At 41.2% G+C, this 13,311-nt stretch overlaps 1 protein-coding gene across 2 annotated transcripts in view; it reads right to left on the reverse strand.

Annotated features, from left to right (window-relative positions):
- Positions 1 to 309: 309 nt before the first annotated feature.
- NBAS (NBAS subunit of NRZ tethering complex) overlaps positions 310 to 13,311 on the reverse strand; it is a 670,356-nt gene continuing 657,354 nt past the window's right edge. For both annotated transcript variants that reach the window (XM_077291450.1, XM_077291451.1), the window contains exon 52: positions 310 to 944. In XM_077291450.1, coding sequence (XP_077147565.1) covers positions 669 to 944 — 276 coding nt within the window. In that variant the 3' untranslated portion in view covers positions 310 to 668. The remainder of the gene's footprint in view (positions 945 to 13,311) is intronic.

Here is a 13,311-nt window from a genome sequence, read left to right on the forward strand (position 1 = left end):
GTCCAAGCATGGCTTTCTCCACGCCTCGATCTCTTTGATTGACAGGAGGTCTCTCTATCTACAAACATAGGCAGAGATCTGTCAGTAAACTATAGAGCGTTGGGGCGAAGCTTGTCGGAGATTTGCCTAAGACTGATCATCCGGGATACATAGTCACCAGACGGATCTTCAGGTTTCAGAGTAAAACAACTGCCTGTAATCGCGCAGCCAGGCTCTGATATATGTGGTCCATCGTTCAGGCTACATGGATCTGCTAATCGGTTCCCTTTAAAACTCCTATAATTTACTACACTGTACAGCTGGGTTTTTCATGCAGCCATTTATTGTGGCAAAACCGCCGCATTTTATTCTGTTGGAGTTTTGATACAGTTATTATTACAGGTAAAACATATCTTTGTAATGTGTTTCAGCATAAGTGGTAAAACGTGGGGTTTTGCTGGGTGGCACATGACCGAAACATGGAAACAAAAATGATGAAGCCCAAAAGACATACTTTGAGGGACGAGAGTTTTGGGACTGTGGTTGTGTGTTTGGAGGCAATTGGAGTCCATCATAGAGAGGCAAAGAAGATGGACAAAAGACGGTGTGTCATAAAATCAGGACAATGATCAGTCTGGGATTCGGGATTCCTATGCTGAGGTCACTTAGCACGTCTTCTACTGATTTCTCTACAGCCACCGTTTAAGACTAGAAAAGGCAGAGGTAAAGGTTCGGAGAGCAGGGTGTGTTCCCCTGTAAGACATCAGTAGAGAACCTGCTTCAGCTTTGTATCCAGAATCATGAAGCTCCTTTACAAATTCTTCAACATTCCACCTGGCGTCCTCAGAAGCGGCCAATAAATGGTTAATCAGCTGCGGGTAGTAGACGGTGCCGATGCACTTTACCAACAACTTGGCATCCAGAAGCAGAGAAAGGATTTCGGAGTCACAATTTGAGGCAGTGACCTATAAAAAAAAATAAAGCCATGTGAGAAAATCAAGATTACATGTTTTCTTCTTTATGTACCGCAATCTACAAGACAAAGCCAAGAAAGAAAAGTCAGCTATTTATTGCAACACATCTCAGCTCCTCGCGTGAGTCAGATCATCCCACTGCTAAAATGTAATGGAGCACGCCAAAAACAAGGTAAAAATCACATCACTCAAAAAACAAGGAGCACATGCCAACTGCTCCACGGGGACCACACTTAGGAAGTTTCCACTAGGTCTTACACAACACATCAGGCTCGGATCACTCGCCCTTCGTCCCACATTCAACCAGACAGAAAAATTACATTTTACACATATAATCCATGATTTTTTGCATTTTCCTTCTTTGTAACACCAGACTTGTCATATCCAGTCTTTTTCCCTGTGGTGTAATCCCATTAGAGATCAAGTAAAACGAACCCATAAGATCAACACACTCCTCTCCTCTGGTCATCGTGACCACTGAGACACTGTATTTTGCTGCCATAATCTAATCGTAACTACTGAGCCACTGTGCCACATAAGACATGAGCTGCTAGAAAAGACACGAGCGCTAACCATTTAGCTGGCATGCTATTATATAAGACACGTGCTAACCACTGAGCCACTATATAAGAAAATAATTAATTACTAAAACACTGCGCTATGCTGTCATATATGGGACAACTGCTAACCACTGAGCCGCTGTGCTACTATATAAGAAATGCATTAACTACTAAAACACTGTGCTATGCTGTCATATATGAGACAAGTGCTAACCACTGAGCCGCTGTGCTACTATATAAGAAATGTATTAACTACTAAAATACTGTGCTATGCTGACGTATATGAGAAAAGTACTTAAGACGAGTTTTAACCACTGAGCCACAGTGCTGTGCTACTATATAAGACACACGTGTTAACCACTGTTCAAGAGATAGCTGGGTGTCTAATCACCTATAACCTATTCCCTAGAATTTAATCCATGTGTTATAGCGGGGACTACCTGTATCTATTAAAATTAATCTCCGTATTTGAACTCCGTCCAAGGCCCTCCAGTTACTATTCAGTGGAGTCGTGGATTTATAGTGAATTCTTCAGGCGTTATGTTTCTTCCTAATGTGCACAACTTGCTCGTTGCCCTACTTTATCATTCGAGGTTGAAAGGAAAAAACATTAGGAAAATGACTGTTTGGTGGCTTAACATATAGGAATTGTACCCCAAGGTGCTTTCAAAGCCTTTGTCATTTGCCTCCTTCTCTCACAGGATATAGCAAGGAAATAAATAATCCTAGTAATTACCATTTATTTCCAAAAACGGATTAATTCCTCCACAAACTCCTAAGGGTTGCGGATATTAGATTTTTAATGCATTTTGTTTGCAAATGTTTCAGAAGTGAGAATTTAATAGCATGCAAATTTTCCCAAAAAAACAAAATAACAAACTCACAGGTTGACAAAAGTGCTCATCGTTTTCTTTATCTGATCTTAACTTCTTTTTTTTCCATTTAGGGTAAATTTAATGAATTAGACATTTTAAAACTTTTTTATTATTCCTGTTGAAAGCTTCCATTAAAATAAAGACTCGAAACGCGTAGGTTGAGAATGAAAATGCCTTCCAATGGTATAATAACTCTTCCGGGCGCAGTAATTTACGAGGAGAGCTCAATGATACTTATTATTAGCGGAGTTTTATAGCATTAGTAAACCTGGAACGTCGCTGGATATTTATGGCATAACTGCAAAAGATTTGTTAGATGTAATATTAAAGTATACACTTTTTATGGTTAATAAATGCAAAACCAACATAAAAAATCAAAAATTATATACATTTTTTCACATTTTCAGATAATTTGAACAATTTGGATATGGTTTACATTTCCAATAGATACAGTGCATTGTAAAAGTATTCGGCCCCCTGGAACTTTTCAACCTTTTCCCACATATCATGCTTCAAACATAAAGATACCAAATGTAAATTTATGGTGAAGAATCAACAACAATTGTGAAGTTGAACGAAATTTATTGGTTATTTTACATTTTTGTGGAAATTTAAAAACTGAAAAGTGGGGCGTGCAATATTATTCGGCTCCTTTAACTTAATACTTTGTTGCGCCACCTTTTGCTGCGATTACAGCTGCAAGTCGCTTGGGGTATGTCTCTATCAGTTTTGTACATCAAGAGACTGAAATTCTTGCCCATTCTTCCTTGGCAAACAGCTCGAGCTCAGTGAGGTTTGATGGAGATCGTTTGTGAACAGCAGTTTTCAGCTCTTTCCACAGATTCTCGATTGGATTGAGGTTTGGACTTTGACTTTGCCATTCTAACACCTGGATACATTTATTTGTGAACCATTCCATTGTAGATTTTGCTTTATGTTTGGGATCATTGTCTTGTTGGAGGACAAATCTCCGTCCCAGTCTCAGGTCTTTTGCAGACTCCAACAGGTTTTCTTCAAGAATGTTCCTGTATTTGGCTCCATCGATCTTCCCATCAATTTTAACCATCTTCCCTGTCCCTGCTGAAGAAAAGCAGGCCCAAGCCATGATGCTGCCACCACGTTTGACAGTGGGGATGGTGTGTTCAGGGTGATGAGCTGTGTTGCCTTTAACCCAAACATATCGTTTGACATTGTTGAAAAAAGTTTGATTTTGGTTTCATCTGACCAGAGCACCTTCTTCCACATGTTTGGTGTGTCTCCCAGGTGGCTTGTTGCAAACTTTAAACAACACTTTTTATGGATATCTTTGAGAAATGGCTTTCTTCTTGCCACTCTTCCATAAAGGCCAGATTTGTGCAGTGTATGACTGATTGTTTTCCTATGGACAGACTGTCCCACCTCAGCTGTAGATCTCTGCAGTTCATCCAGAGTGATCATGGGCCTCTTGGCTGCATCTCTGATCAGTCTTCTCCTCGTTTGAGAGGAAAGTTTAGAGGGATGGCCGGGTCTTTGTAGATTTGCAGTGGTATGATACTCCTTCCATTTCAGTACGATCGCTTGCACAGTGCTCCTTGGGATGTTTAAAGTTTTGGAAATTATTTTGTATCCAAATCCTGCTTTAAACTTCTCCACAACAGTATCACGGACCTGCCTGTTGTGTTCCTTGGTCTTCATGATGCTCTCTGTGCTTCAAACAGAACCCTGAGACTATCACAGAGCAGGTGCGTTTATACGGAGACTTGATTACACACAGGTGGATTATATTTATCATCATTAGGCATTTAGGACAACATTGGATCATTCAGAGATCCACAATGAACTTCTGGAGTGAGTCTGCTGCACTGAAAATAAAGGGGCCGAATAATATATATAATATATACTTTTCAGTTTTTGAATTTCAACAAAAATTTAAAATAACCAATAAATTTTGTTCAACTTCACAATTGTGTTCCACTTGTTGTTGATTCTTCAGCGAAAATTAACATTTGGTATATTTATGTTTGAAGCATGATATGTGGGAAAACGTTGAAAAGTTCCAGGGAGCCGAATACTTTCGCAAGGCACTGTATATCATGGTCTTTTTCTTTCCTTCCAATAAAGGAAACCTGTCAGGTTCCTGATGTCTATGAAAACATCCACAGTACAATTTAGAACATCAATCTAGCTCCCCAATCATGTATCTGATACCTGAGACAATAGCAAATCAGTAAAAACTTAATGCCAACCTCTGTATACACAAATGAACAGATGTAGCTATTGCTAACTACTTCTGGACTGCCCATAAACTAAAGCGCCCAGGCGGCCCACACTTTACTCTGCAGTGACATTTTAAAATGTCAGTGCAGAATAAGCAGCTTGAACAAAATTGTGAAGCTGTGGGTGCGAGGGGGCAGCTGTCAGACACAGCCAGACTTCCAATAGAGAAAGCAGAGATGGTACATTACCATGGTTATCTTTTTTACTCTTGTATACACAAGCTGAACCAGCACTTGGGTATGCCGATTAGGAAGCAATGACAGCGTTTCCACCTCCAGACCCAGTAATGATGTGATTGCTGGGTATAGAAAGGGAACAGAAGATTCTGGGTCCCAGGAGACTGAGTCAGTTCTGCTATGCAGGCAAGAAGCTGAATTTCCATTGTAACTGGGGTTGATAAACCAGCCTTAGTTACGGGGGAAATCAGCAACAAAAACAATATATTAATATGATAAACTGTTCCCAAAGGTCTTTTAAGAGCTCATAACAAGTCCATACAATAGAGCTGGTTAACCCACCTGGCTTAGATTCCAGCTTCCATGTCCTTTAACAAAGGACATTCAATCCAGTAGACCTGCAATCTCGATAAGTCCAGCTTTCCTTAACACAAAAGCACATCTCCAGAGCCTGCACCTCCAGACCCATCCACACTGAATGCTCTAGAAAGCTGGGTATTTATCCTCTACTCCTCCCACTCTACAGCTGTTCAATCATCCTAGCACTAAACATGGCTGATTAACCCTTCTCATCACTTAGTGTTCTAGATGATTTTTCCTAGCGTTATAATACTGAAGCTAACAACCTCAGTGCTACATATCTCCCCTCTAGTACTTTGTTAGTGACATTATCACAATATACAGTGGTGACCAAAAGTTTAGCATTTTTTTTAAAAAGTGTGATTACTTTTGTCTGGTTGTTGAGATGCCATTTTCCTGGTGATGAATTCAAACTGCATGAAGTTGTCACCATGCAAGATCTTAATTTTAACCAAAATGCTTTACAATATAGGCATGGTCATTTAATTAAAGAAAATGGACTGCCAAAATTTTGCATATAAGCATATACTATTTACTGATCACAACATAGAGAGTAATTCATTGCTTACAATGCCATAACTTAGTATTTTATAGCAAACCACATATCCAAGCCCTTTCAACTTTCTGCTGACTTCAACTCAAAAATATTTACCGGATCCGCAAATTCCTCAACAAAGAATCTGCAAAAACCCTAGTCCATGAACTCCTCATCTTCCACCCTGACTAATGTAACCTCCTGCTCTGTGGCCTCCCCTCTAACACTCTCGCACCCCTCCAATCTACTCTAAACTGGGATGCCTGACTAAACTACCTATACCCGCTATTCCCCGGCCTCTCCTCCCTGTCAATCCCTTCACTGGCTCCCCATTACCTAGAGAATCCAGTACAAAACCCTAACCATGATATACAAAGCCATCCACAACCTGTCTCCTCCATACATCTGTGACCTCATCTCCCGGTACTTACCTACACGCAACCTTCGATCCTCACAAGATCTCCTTCTATACTCCCCTCTTATCTCCTCTTCCCACAATCGCATACAAGATTCCTCGCACGCATCCCCCCTACTCTGCAACTCTCTACCACAACATATCAGACTCTCGCCTACCATGAAACCATCAAAAGGAACCTGAAGACCCACCTATTCCGACAAGCCTACAACCTGCAGTAACCACCGATCAACCAAACCGCTGCAGGACCAGCTCTACCCTCACCTATTGGATCCTCACCCATCCCTTGTAGACTGTGAACCCTCATGGGCAGGGTCCTCTCTCCTCCTGTACCAGTTGTGACTTTTATTGCGTATGATTACTGTACTTGTTTTTATGTAAAACCCTTTTCACATGTAAAGTGTCATGGAATAAATGGCGCTATGATAATAACCTTTTCCTTTAACTACTGCACCACACCGACGGGGCATTGAAGTTCCTAGTGGATTCAAGTCATCCTGAGGGATCTTGTTCTATTCCATTTGCAAATCTGGCAACAACTCATCTTTATTGCTATGGCTACGGCCTCCAACTCATCACTAACTCATCCCAAATGTGCTTTATAGGGTGATTGGCTTGGCCATAGCAATGGGCAGAAGTTTTTCTTAGCTTACCAATTTTTGACTAAATTGGATGTGTGCTTAGGATGATTTGTCTTGCTGGAATTTCCAGCCCTTGCCTACTTCAGTTTTACCATGTGGCAATATCACATTCTCCAGTATTTCCTTGTACATGGTAGCATTCATATTTCCATCAATTTTAAGCAGAGAGCCAATGGCAGATGCAGAAAAAAAGCTCCAAAACCATGACATTGCTACCACCATGCTTCACTGTAGGTGTTTGGTACCTTAAATCATTACATTTTCCAATTGGTCGGAATATATATAGTGCTTGCCATTACTACCAAAGAGATTGTAACTGGATTCATTCGATCAAAAGCTTTCAAAAGCTTTTGATACGGTGCCACACAAAAGGTTGATACATAAAATGAGAACAACGGGGATAGGGGAAAATATGTGTAAGTGGGTTAAGAGCTGGCTCAGGGATAGGAAACAAAGGGTGGTTATTAATGGAGCACACTTGGACTGGGTCACAGTTAGCAGTGGGGTACCACAGGGGTTAGTATTGGGCCCTCTTCTTTTTAACATTTATTAATGACCTTGTAGGGGGCATACAGAGTAGTATTTCAATATTTGCAGATGACAATAAACTCTGCAGGATAATCAATACAGAGGAGGACAATTTTATATTACAGGAGGATTTACGTAAACTGGAAGCTTGGGCTGATAAATGGCAAATGAGCTTTAATGGGGATAAATGTAAGGTCATGCACTTGGGTAGAAGTAAAAAGATGTATAACTATGTGCTTAATTCTAAAACACTGGGCAAAACCGTCAATTAAAAAGACCTGGAGGTATGGGTGGACGACAAACCTACATTTAGTGGCCAGTGTCAGGCCGCTGCTACAAAGGCAAATAAAATAATGGGATGCATTAAAAGAGGCATAGATGCTCATGAGGAGAACATAATTAATTTTACCTTTATACCAGTCACTAGTGTGACCACACTTCGAATACTGTGTACAGTTCTGGTCTCCGGTGTATAAGAAAGACATAGCTGAACTGGAGCGGGTGCAGAGAAGAGCGACCAAGGTTATTAGAGGACTGGGGGGTCTGCAATACCAAGACAGGTTATTACACTTGGGGCTATTTAGTTTGGAAAAACGAAGACTAAGGGGTGATCTTATGTTAATGTATAAATATATGAGGGGACAGTACAAAGACCTTTCTGATGATCTTTTTACTCATAGACCTTAGACAGGGACAAGGGGGCATCCTCTACGTCTGGAGGAAAAAAGGTTTAAGCATAATAACAGACGCGGATTCTTTACTGTAAGAGCAGTGAGACTATGGAACTCTCTGCCGTATGATGTTGTAATGAGTGATTCATTACTTAAATTTAAGAGGGGACTGGATGCCTTTCTTGAAAAGTATACTGTTACAGGGTATATACATTAGATTCCTTGATAGGGCGTTGATCCAGGGAACTAGTCTGATTGCCGTATGTGGAGTCGGGAAGGAATTTTTTTCCCCAATGTGGAGCTTACTGTTTGCCACATGTTTTTATTTGCCTTCCTCTGGATCAACATGTTAGGTTAGGCTATGGGTTGAACTAGATGGACTTAAAGTCTTCCTTCAACCTTAGATACTATGTTACCATGTTACTATGATCACAACACTTTAGACCAATCTGTCTCTTTCCATTGGCTGTGTTCTTCCGCAAACTAAAGTCGGACCTTCCAGTTCTTTGCAGAGATGAAAGGCTTCCTGACTGGAATTCGTGCATTCAACCCTACTGCTCTTAGGTTTCGCACCACAGTTTGGTGACTCACTTTGACCCCATATTTTTTGTTCATTTTGTGTTAAATCTGCCATCTATCAAGGTATCATTTTATTTAGCTTCCCATGACCTGCATGCCCATATAGATGGCTTAGTAGGGTTGATCCTACTGACAGATTTCCTTTAATGCCTCTTCATTCCATGAATATCTCAATGAAATATTAACAAGCTTGTTCTTTTCTTTTGCAGAGCGAGCTGCAGTATTTATTGGTACCAGTTTCTAACTATATTAAACTTTTGGAGTAAACTTTTTATCTTATTTTTACTGGAGAAGCAAAGTGACCAAAAAGCTGCATTTCTGTAGTTCTTTTTTTATTTTTGACTTCATGTCTAAGTTCAGCAAGGCATCAACGAGTTACAAGATGTGTTTTTCGGCTCATTGAAAAAAAAGAAGAATCACTTAATCATGGAGATGTTCCACCATGGATCAGGAACTTTCGATAGCTCCCCATTGGCTCCTTAAACATATAAGACCTTTATGTTGAGCGACATTCTGATATTTTCCAAAATCTCACGCAGAAAAAGGTTAATAAGAATATATGTGAAAGTGAGACAGAAGACGAGATGAACTGATCTGGTGGAACAGTTTGGGATAAAACCTTTGTCGTACATGACTGAAGGCTTCATCCGAGAGTTCTGAATAACAATCTAAAACAAGCATAAGTTAGAAATAAATGTGGATTTTATGGATCTGTAAACAGAGCTGGAACGGGTGATTTCCTCACATCTTTCAGCTACATCAGTGTCCTGAGACAAGTAAACTCAGATGTTCAAAAATTATATGGAACACCAGTCAACGATGACAAGTGCATCGTGCAAATGTAGAGACAGTGGCTTGTTGTAGTCATACATACGCAGAACTTTACATACGATACATGGATCTGGGCGCTCACTTGTCGACAGGCATAAAAATAGGATGTGGTTCTAACCAAGGGTGGAGATTCCACCATCTGTACCGAAGAATGGCCCGCCATGCAATGCCATCACAAGCCATGGGTGTCCTGTCCTGAACAGCCTCGGTCATATATTCGGGTCAGGAGAGTCTGCGGGTGGTCAGCATTGTGGTCCCAATACTTACTTGCTGGATGAAAAAATGGAATATCAGTTTTCAGAGCTTTAGCTGAGCTTTTGTATTTTTGTGCAGAATTCCTTCATTACATCTAGCATACACATCTCGTGACAGTGTATCATGAAATCAGGTTGTTTTTTGTGTTCAAGCGGGAGATGCGATACTCAAGGATGGGACTCTGCAGTCCCCCTGGATGTATGGGGACTCTCTGACCATTCTGTGTCCATTAACTGACCAATATTTCTGCATTGACGCCAATTTATTTTCTTAACCTAAACTACATTTCGGAGGGTTTCAGCTTTCAAAAGAATAATTTAAACAACCAATGGATGAATTTAACGTCAGGTTATAAGCTTTTATTTACATAAAATGGATAAGGCTACGTTCACATTTGCGTTGTGCGCCGCAGCGCACAACGCAAACGAAAACGCGGCAAAACGCACGCTAAAACGCTGCGTTTTGCGCCGCATGCGTCGTTTTTGGCCGCAAGTTGGACGCAAAAAAAATGCAACTTGATGCGTTTCTTGCGTCCAACGCTTGCGGCCATGCGGCGCTAAACGCAGCACAACGCATGTCCATGCGCCCCCATGTTAAATATAGGGGCGCATGACGCATGCGGCGCCGCTGCGGCGCCCGACGCTGCGGCGCACAACGCAAATGTGAACGTAGCCTAAGCGAGTGCGACATAACTTCTGTCAGGGAGTGTACATGCCTTAGGGGTTAACATATGTTTATGATACCGATTCCAGTGATGTATCACTTTGTTTACTGGGTGCAGCAGTTGTGATACAATCCCTGTTTCCTCTGCAGCAGATCTAGTGGAGCTTGGAATGCTGAGCGGCATATAACCCCGCCCACACCAGGGATTGGCAGCTTTCTGTCAATATACAGAAAACTGCAAATCAGTGGAGGGGGCGGGGTTAGACTAGGAGGCACGAGACACCTAGTCCTGTAGTGATAGTCTCCTCATGATAAAACACTGATTGTATTGAAACAAAAACAAAGCTAGTAATTGATACATCGCTGGAATCAGGTTCTCTGACCCTACATCATGCTGCTCTCAGATTGCATAGCAAAACCTACTGACAGTTTCTCTTTAAGGGATTCTGATGCTACTCTCATAACTCCACTTATCTGCTTCCTTTTCCTATTGCATCCAACACGTAATCTATCCTGGTCCAATACCACAACCAATGTACACTTTTATGAACAGCAGGTGCACAGGATTGTGAGAAATGTATTTGCATTTCCTGCGCCTAAGTTTTCCATTCTCTTCTAACCCCCGTATATGCAGTGCGGACTTGGCATGCTATTTTACTTCTCCAGTCCGTATTCTGCAGGGAGAAATAATACAGGATTTCTTTTTTCTTTCCCTGGACTATTGGATTCCAGCTTAATTTGACAAAGCGCTCCTATAAAGTAGGGCAAGGTAGCTTTAAAACTAGCACAAAGTAATCGATAGCCTATCCTACTTGAAACGCCGGATCGACTAGACATCCATTAAGAAGCCTTAGAAGCGAAAGTTCAAGACACAATAGTCACACAACAGAGATATATACACACACATATAATATCTGGGGAAATTCCATCTGGAAACGACACGTGCTGCAACAGTGTTTGTAAAATTGTTTAATTATTAATGGATTTCTAACAAAGGGAGCGAGCAAAGAATGAATTCAGCTAGAGGAATAAAGAGCTGTCGGGATGGGAAAATCTACAAAGCGGAGCGCGAGCACTCACTATTAGATAGAAATACAGGCAGATCTGTCAGATTCTAGAAATAGGAGCTAATGAAAGAGCGAGACAGGGAAAAAGCTATGCAACATCAAAACCTCGCCGCTGCATTAACCACCCAGTCAAGACCTCAAAAACCTACTTTCAAGGCATTTTTTTCCCTAATCTATGTGGGGCAAGTAATGTAGAAATGACTGTCTGTGATTTGGGACTTTCATCCAAGCCTTAAACTATATATATATATAAAAAAAATCATATGTGCTACTAGCCTTACACATAGACATCTACAAGAAGCAAAAAAATAAACATTTCGATAAATTGCCTAAAAACTAAATATAACATTCACAGCCACACAGAAAATGTTTCTTTTACTTGCCTTCACCAGAATGTGTCAGTGTGAGCCAGGAGTGTGAATGATGCAGCTCTACCTTCCCCTCTCACAGCAGGAAGTAACAGCACCAAAGAGAAGGAGCACGTTACCCAGCAGGAAGGACAGCGGCAGCGTAAAACTTCATCCCTGAAGATTAAATTAGCACCTGCTTAATTAAAATAATAAACTCAAGAGTTACTCACCCTCCTCTGCTATGTTCTTCGTTGACAGGCTGGCGTTAACGGTAACATCAATACTACAGGATACCTAACGACTGCAGCCAATCACTGGGCTCAGCAGCTCTGTTGATGTGAACGGCATGTGATGCTGTGCCCAGTGATTGGCTGCAGTGCTCGCAACGTCACCTCTGAAGTCTGCTAAAGGGGTTATCCAGGATAAATTTTTCTTTTTTTACTATGAACCAAAAATCTAACAGGGAGGTAGTTGCCTCTTCTATTCAGCGCTGGCTCAGAGCCCTCACTGGCCACTTCTGCCGGCGATTCAGCTGCTCCACGTCAACGGAGCAGCTCTTGTCTTCTGGGCTGCTCTGTCAACGGGGAGTGATTGCCGACATCATGCTGATTGACAGCAGTTAGGCAGTAGGGAGCCGGCTGTCAATCAGCATGATGTTAGAAGTCACACCCCATCAACAGAGCAGAAAGGAAGAGAAGTTGCTGCTCTGTTCACATGATGGCAACCGAAGAAGCAGAATCGCTGGCAGGAGCGGTCTGTGGCCGCTCTGTACTGGCAGAGATCGGTGTTGGTGCAGAACAGGCAGTTAACAACTACTCGCCTGTTAGTTCTTGGGCTCACTGTAAAAAATGTATATAATTCTGGATAACCTCTTTAATAAAGACCGGGACAGCAGCATAGGCAAAGCGCTGCTTGGGTAAGGAAAGGTTATTCTTGAAAAATAGCTCAGATTACGACCACGATTGAGGTGAAAACGCGTCGCTTTCTCTTTTATAGTCACCACTATTAACCAGCCTAGTGCCATGCTATTTTAGCCAGTTAAAATAAATTTTTGCAACTTTTAAAAATATTTTTTCGTTTTTTCTACATTCCTGGAAATCTCCTTAAATAAATTAAAAGGTCTCTTTACAAGATGCAACCGAGAACTGTATGCACGAAAAAACTGCACCCGAATATGCCATGTGCAGTCTGTAAAGGTGACGCGTATAGCTTCAATATGGTTCACCAGTACAAGCCGCGTCTTCTGGAAACTGCGGTGCGAAATTACAGCAACTCGTGGTAAAAGCAAATCAGTGATAGTGGCGTGTTTGCAAAAAAACGAAAAAATGTGTATGGGTGTAATTTTAACGTAAGCCAAAAAGAAAAACAGCCCTTAAAATTTTACTTTTAATGCTTAATGTTATTAAAAACAGAAAAAAATATATTAATGAATAATAATGCACATAAATAGCACCTCCCAGGTCCTAGAGCTAGGGAAATATTGTATTAGGCGGAGAATAAAAAAGGCAGCGTAGTGTAGCAATCCTACACGGACCATAAAGGATCCTTTATATACTGACACCTACCTAACAGCGGAGGTTGGCACCCTAGAATTCA

This window comes from Ranitomeya variabilis, chromosome 2 (assembly GCF_051348905.1).
Source record: "Ranitomeya variabilis isolate aRanVar5 chromosome 2, aRanVar5.hap1, whole genome shotgun sequence".
Classification (NCBI taxonomy): Eukaryota; Metazoa; Chordata; class Amphibia; order Anura; family Dendrobatidae; genus Ranitomeya; species Ranitomeya variabilis.